The sequence below is a fragment of the Lepidothrix coronata genome, unplaced genomic scaffold (assembly GCF_001604755.1).
Source record: "Lepidothrix coronata isolate B3197 unplaced genomic scaffold, Lepidothrix_coronata-1.0 Scaffold676, whole genome shotgun sequence".
Classification (NCBI taxonomy): domain Eukaryota; kingdom Metazoa; phylum Chordata; class Aves; order Passeriformes; family Pipridae; genus Lepidothrix; species Lepidothrix coronata.
The window spans coordinates 3151-8711 of record NW_016690856.1 but is presented as its reverse complement, the minus strand read 5'-3'; the positions used below and the strand labels follow the sequence as shown (position 1 = coordinate 8711).

Sequence of the window (5561 nt, the reverse complement as noted above, 5' to 3'; positions counted from 1 at the left end):
TTCCGATGGTTCATTTCCTGGCGTCTCCAGTTGACCTGGAATGGAAACTTGACCTTAAACCTGCTTTTAATTCCTAATTAAACCCGATTTTCCGGGATTTCTCCTTCTCATCCCCAATTAAACCCCATTTCCAGGGATTTCTTCTCCTTCTCCCAAATGAAATCACGGATTTCTCCCGTTTTCCCCCTCCAATCCATGACTTTCCTTCCGATGGTTCATTTCACGGCATCTCCAGTTGACTTGGGATGGGAATTTGACCTTAAACCTGGTTCTCATCCCAAATTAAACCTGATTTTCCTGGATTTCTTCTCCTTCTCCCAAATTAAACCCCATTTCCACGTTTTTTTCCCATCCCCAGCTCCGGGATTCCCCCCTTACAATGGAAGGTCAATGATGGAAGGCCAATGATTGAAGGTCGTCTCCAGTTGACCTTAAACCCGCTTTTAATCCCCGATTAAACCAAATTCACCCGGATTTCTTCTTCCCATCCCAAATTAACCCCCATTTCCACGTTTTTTTCCCATCCCCAGCTCCGGGATTCCCCCCTTACGATGGAAGGTCACCTCCAGTTGACCTGGAATGGAAACTTGACCTTAAACCCGCTTTTAAACCCTAAATAAACCTGATTCACCTCCATTTCTTCTTCCCATCCCAAATTAACCCCTCATTTCCACGTTTTTTTCCCATCCCCAGCTCCGGGATTCCCCCCTTACGATGGAAGGTCACCTCCAGTTGACCTGGAATGGAAACTTGACCTTAAACCCGCTTTTAAACCCTAAATAAACCTGATTCACCTCCATTTCTTCTTCCCATCCCAAATTAACCCCTCATTTCCACGTTTTTTTCCCTCCCCCAGCTCCGGGATCTCCCCCCTTACGACGGAAGGTCAATGATGGAAGGTCAATGATGGAAGGTCATCTCCAGTTGACCTTAAACCCGCTTTTAATCCCCGATTAAACCCGATTCACCCGGATTTCTTCTTCCCATCCCAAATTAACCCCTCATTTCCACGTTTTTTTCCCATCCCCAGCTCCGAGATCCCCCCTTACGACGGAAGGTCAATGATGGAAGGTCAATGATTGAAGGTCGTCTCCAGTTGACCTTAAACCCGCTTTTAATCCCCGATTAAACCCGATTCGCCCGAACTAACCCGGATTTCTCCCCGTTCTTCCCTCCCCCAGCTCCGGGATCTCCCCCCTTACGATGGACAAGCTCCTCCTGCTGCCCCTCCTGGTTTTCAGCACGGCCGCCCCGGCGGCGCCCATGACGTGCCCCAAGCGCTGCCAGTGCCAGAACCTGTCGCCTTCCTTCACCATCCTGTGCACCAAGACGGGGCTGCTCTTCGTGCCGCCCGCCCTGGACCGGCGCACGGCCGAGCTGCGGCTCATGGACAACTTCATCACCGTCCTGCGGCGCAAGGACTTCGCCAACATGACCAACCTGCTCCACCTCACCCTGTCGCGCAACACCATCAGCCAGATCATGCCCCTGGCCTTCGCCGACCTGCGCGGGCTCCACGCCCTCCACCTGGACAGCAACCGGCTGACGGCGCTGCGGGACGACCACCTCAAGGGCCTGGTCAACCTGCGCCACCTCATCCTGAGCAACAACCAGCTGAGCTCGGTGTCGCCGCGCTCGCTCGACGACTTCGTGGACACCATCGAGGACCTCGACCTGTCCTACAACAACCTGGTGGACGTGCCCTGGGAGACGGTGGCGCGGCTCTCCAACGTCAACACGGTGAGCCTGGACCACAACCTCATCGAGTTCGTGCCCGAGGGCATCTTCTCCAACCTGCACAAGCTGGCGCGGCTCGACATGACCTCCAACAAGCTGAAGAAGATCCCGCCCGACCCGCTCTTCTCGCGCATCCCCGTCTACGCCAAGTCCAAGGGCTCGCCGCTGTCGTCGCTGGTGCTCAGCTTCGGGGGCAACCCCCTGCACTGCAACTGCGAGCTGGTGTGGCTGCGGCGCCTGACGCGCGAGGACGACCTGGAGACGTGCGCGTCGCCGCCCGAGCTGGCCGGCAAGTACTTCTGGTCCATCAAGGAGGAGGAGTTCGTGTGCGAGCCGCCCATGATCACCCACCGCACGCCGCGCCTGGCGGCCGCCGAGGGCCGGGGCGCGTCGCTCAAGTGCAAGGCCGTGGGCGACCCCGAGCCCTACGTGCGCTGGATCGCGCCCGACGGCAAGCTGGTGTCCAACACCAGCCGCACCACGTCCTACGAGAACGGCACCCTGGACATCGCGGCGGCCTCCCTGGCCGACAGAGGGACCTTCACCTGCATCGCCTCCAACGCCGCCGGGGAGTCCACGGCGCCCGTGGAGCTGCTGGTGACGCCGGCGGCCGAGGCGGGCAACGGCACCGGCTGCGAGAAGGAGGAGGGGGAGGAAGGGGAGGAACCGGGGGCCTCCGACATCCTCATCCCGGCCAAGTCGAGCTTCGCCAACGAGAGCAAGGAGAGGCAGGAGAAGGGCGTGGTGGTGGAGGAGCTGACGGCGGCGTCGGCGCTGATCCGGTGGGAGCCGCGGCAGCCCCTGCCCGGCGTCAGGATGTACCAGATCCAGTACAACTCGTCCACCGACGACATCCCCGTCTACAGGTGGGGAAAGGGATGGGGGTGTCGTGGGGGGGGGTGGAGAAGGGGTCGGTCCTAAAACCTTGTCCAAGACCCTTCTAAGACCTGTCCCAAGACCCAAGAGCCTTCTAAGACCCGTCCCAAGACCCAAGAGCCTTCTAAGACCCATCCTAGGCTCTTCCCAAGACCTTTCTAAGACACATCCCAAGACCCTTCGTAGACCCATCCTAAGATCAACCCCAAGACCCATCCCAAGATCCAAGACCCTTCTAAGACCTATCCTAAGATCCGTCCCAAGGCGCTTCTAAGACGCATCCCAAGAGCCTTCTTAAGACCCTTCCCAAGACCCTTCTAAGACCCTTCCCAAGACCCTTCCCAAGACCCTTCTAAGACACATCCCAAGACCCTCCTAAGACCCATCATAAGATCAATCCCAAGACCCATCCCAAGACCCTTCTAAGACCCTTCTAAGACCTATCCTAAGATCCAAGACCCTTCCCAGAAACCATCCTAGGCCCTTTCCAAGACCCATCCCAAGACCCAAAACCCTTCTAAGACCCATCCCAAGACCCATCCCAAGATCCTTCTAAGACCCATCCCAAGACCCTCCCTCCATCCCCTCACATCCCATGGCCCCGCCCCGCTCTCCCACGAGCCAGAAGATCCTCCTTGACCTCCTTTTTCCCCCCCTTTTTTTCTCCAGGATGATCCCCCCCACCAGCAAATCCTTCCTGCTCACCGACCTGGCGCCGGGCCGCTCCTACGAGCTCTGCGTCCTGGCCGTCTACTCGGACGGCGCCACGGCCCTGCCGGCCACGCGCTCCCTGGGCTGCGCCCGCTTCGCCACGCGCGAGGAGCCGCCGCGCTGCCGCTCCCTGCACGCCCAGTTCCTGGGCGGCACCATGATCATCGTCATCGGCGGCATCATCGTGGCCTCGGTGCTCGTCTTCATCTTCATCCTCCTCATGAAGTACAAGGTGTACAACAACCACCACCCGGCCCACCACAAAAAGGCGGCCAAGGTGACCCACGTGTGCTCCCAGACCAACGGCGGCTCCGTCGCCCGCTCGGCGTCCAAGCTGGGCGAGAGGAGGGAGAGCTCCTGCCAGGAGTTCGCCGGGGGCAGAGGGAAAACCGTGGTGGAGTTGGGCTGGGACAAAGTGACTCCTCCTCTGCCTCCCCAGGGCAGCGACGCCGACGCCGACATGGCGGCGCCGTCCTAACGACGCCGAAACCGCGGCGTCCTAACGACGCCGAAATGGCGGTGCCGTCCTAACGATGCCGGACACGGCGGTGCCGTCCTAACGACGCCGAAATGGCGGTGCCGTCCTAACGATGCCGGACACGGCGGTGCCGTCCTAACGACGCCGAAATGGCGGTGCCGTCCTAACGATGCCGGACACGGCGGTGCCGTCCTAACGACGCCGAAATGGCGGCGCCGTCCCAATGACGTCAAAATGGCGGCACCATCCTAAAGATGCCGAAATGGTGGCGCCGTCCCAACGACGTCAAAATGGCGGCACCGTCCCAACGACGTCAAAATGGCGGCGCCGTTCCAACGATGTCAAAATGGCGGCACCGTCCCAACGACGTCGAAATGGCGGCAACGACGCCAAAATGGCGGCACCGTCCTGACGACGTCAAAATGGTGGCACCGTCTTGACGACGTCGAAATGGCGGCGCCGTCCCAATGACATCAAAATGGCGGCGCCGTCCTAAGGATGTCAAAATGGCGGCACCGTCCTAACGATGTCGAAATGGCGGCACCGTCCTGACGACGTCGAAATGGCGGCACTGTCCTAATGACGTCGAAATGGCGGCACCGTCCCGACGACACCAAAACGGCGGCGCCGTCCCAATGACGCCGAAATGGCGGCGCCGTCCCAATGACGTCAAAATGGCGGCACCATCCTAATGACGTCGAAATGGTGGCGTCGTCCCAACGACGTCGAAATGGCGGCGCCGTCCCGACGACGTCGAAATGGCGGCGCCGTCCTAGTGACGCCAAAATGGCGGCACCGTCCCAACGACGCCGAAATGGCGGCACCGTCCCGACGACGCCGGGCCCGGCGGCCTCTTGGGTTTTAAAAGCTCCGCTTTATTATTATCGTCTATTTTTTAAAACGGGAAAAAAAAAAACAAAAACCACACACACACAAAAAACAAAAAAAACAAAAAAAGAGAGACCGGACGTGGTTTCAAGAGATATTTTTTTAAGAGTTGTTGTTGTTCGTCCTCCCCCACCCTCGGCGAGGCCTCGACGCCCTTTTTTTTTGGGGGGGGGAGAGGGGAGGATATTTCGGGGAAAAAAAAATCCGGAGGGTTGGGGGGTATTTTTTTTCCTGCCCTTTTTTTTTTTTTTGTTAAATTAATTAATTAATTTTTTAATTTATTTAAAGGAGGGGTTTTTCCCCCCCTTTTTTAAAAAAATTATTTATTTATTTATTTATTTATTTATTTATTTATTTAAAGGGGTTCCCCTCCTTTACTTTAAAATTTATTTATTTATTTATTTATTTAAAGTTCCCCCCAATTAAATACAATTTAATTAAAATGTAATTAAATACATTTTTTTAAAATGTATTTAATTATTTATTTTTTTAAAGGGGGTTTTCCGCCTTATTTATTTATTTATTATTTATTTATTTATTTATTTAAAGGGTTTTTTTTCCCCCCTTTTTTTAATTTATTTATTTGTTTATTTAAAGGGATTTTTTTTCCCCCTTTTCTTTTAAAAATGTATTTATTTATTCGTTTATTTACTTAAAGGAGGTTTCCCCCCGTTTTATTTATTTATTTATTTATTTATTTATTGGGAGTTGGTTTTCTAAAATTAATTTGTTTATTAATTAATTAATTTATTTATTTATTTATTTATTTATTTATTGGGAGTTGGTTTTCTAAAATTAATTTGTTTATTAATTAATTAATTTATTTATTTATTTATTTATTTATTTATTGGGAGTTGGTTTTCTAAAATTA

At 53.9% G+C, this 5561-nt stretch overlaps 1 protein-coding gene across 2 annotated transcripts; it reads left to right on the top strand.

Moving 5' to 3' along the window:
• The first annotated feature begins 1195 nt into the window (after window positions 1–1195).
• Window positions 1196–4194, top strand: LOC108510338 (leucine-rich repeat and fibronectin type III domain-containing protein 1-like protein). 2 transcript variants are annotated; one of them, XM_017840020.1, is made up of 3 exons: window positions 1196–2603; window positions 3283–3792; window positions 3960–4194. In XM_017840020.1, exons 1-3 carry the CDS (start codon window positions 1204–1206, stop codon window positions 3967–3969), a joined length of 1920 nt encoding a protein of 639 aa, XP_017695509.1. In that variant the 5' UTR covers window positions 1196–1203; the 3' UTR covers window positions 3970–4194. The 2 variants fall into 2 exon arrangements, with proteins under 2 accessions (XP_017695509.1, XP_017695510.1); XM_017840021.1 differs by lacking the exon at window positions 3960–4194 and having other exon boundaries at window positions 3283–3835.
• Window positions 4195–5561: the final 1367 nt, after the last annotated feature.

Coding starts and splice junctions, on each gene's coding strand:
- LOC108510338 (XM_017840020.1), top strand. CDS start 1,204: ATGGACAAGCTCCTCCTGCTGCCCCTCCTGGTTTTCAGCACGGCCGCC. Junction 2,604..3,282: donor GACGACATCCCCGTCTACAG/GTGGGGAAAGGG, acceptor TTTTTTCTCCAG/GATGATCCCCCCCACCAGCA.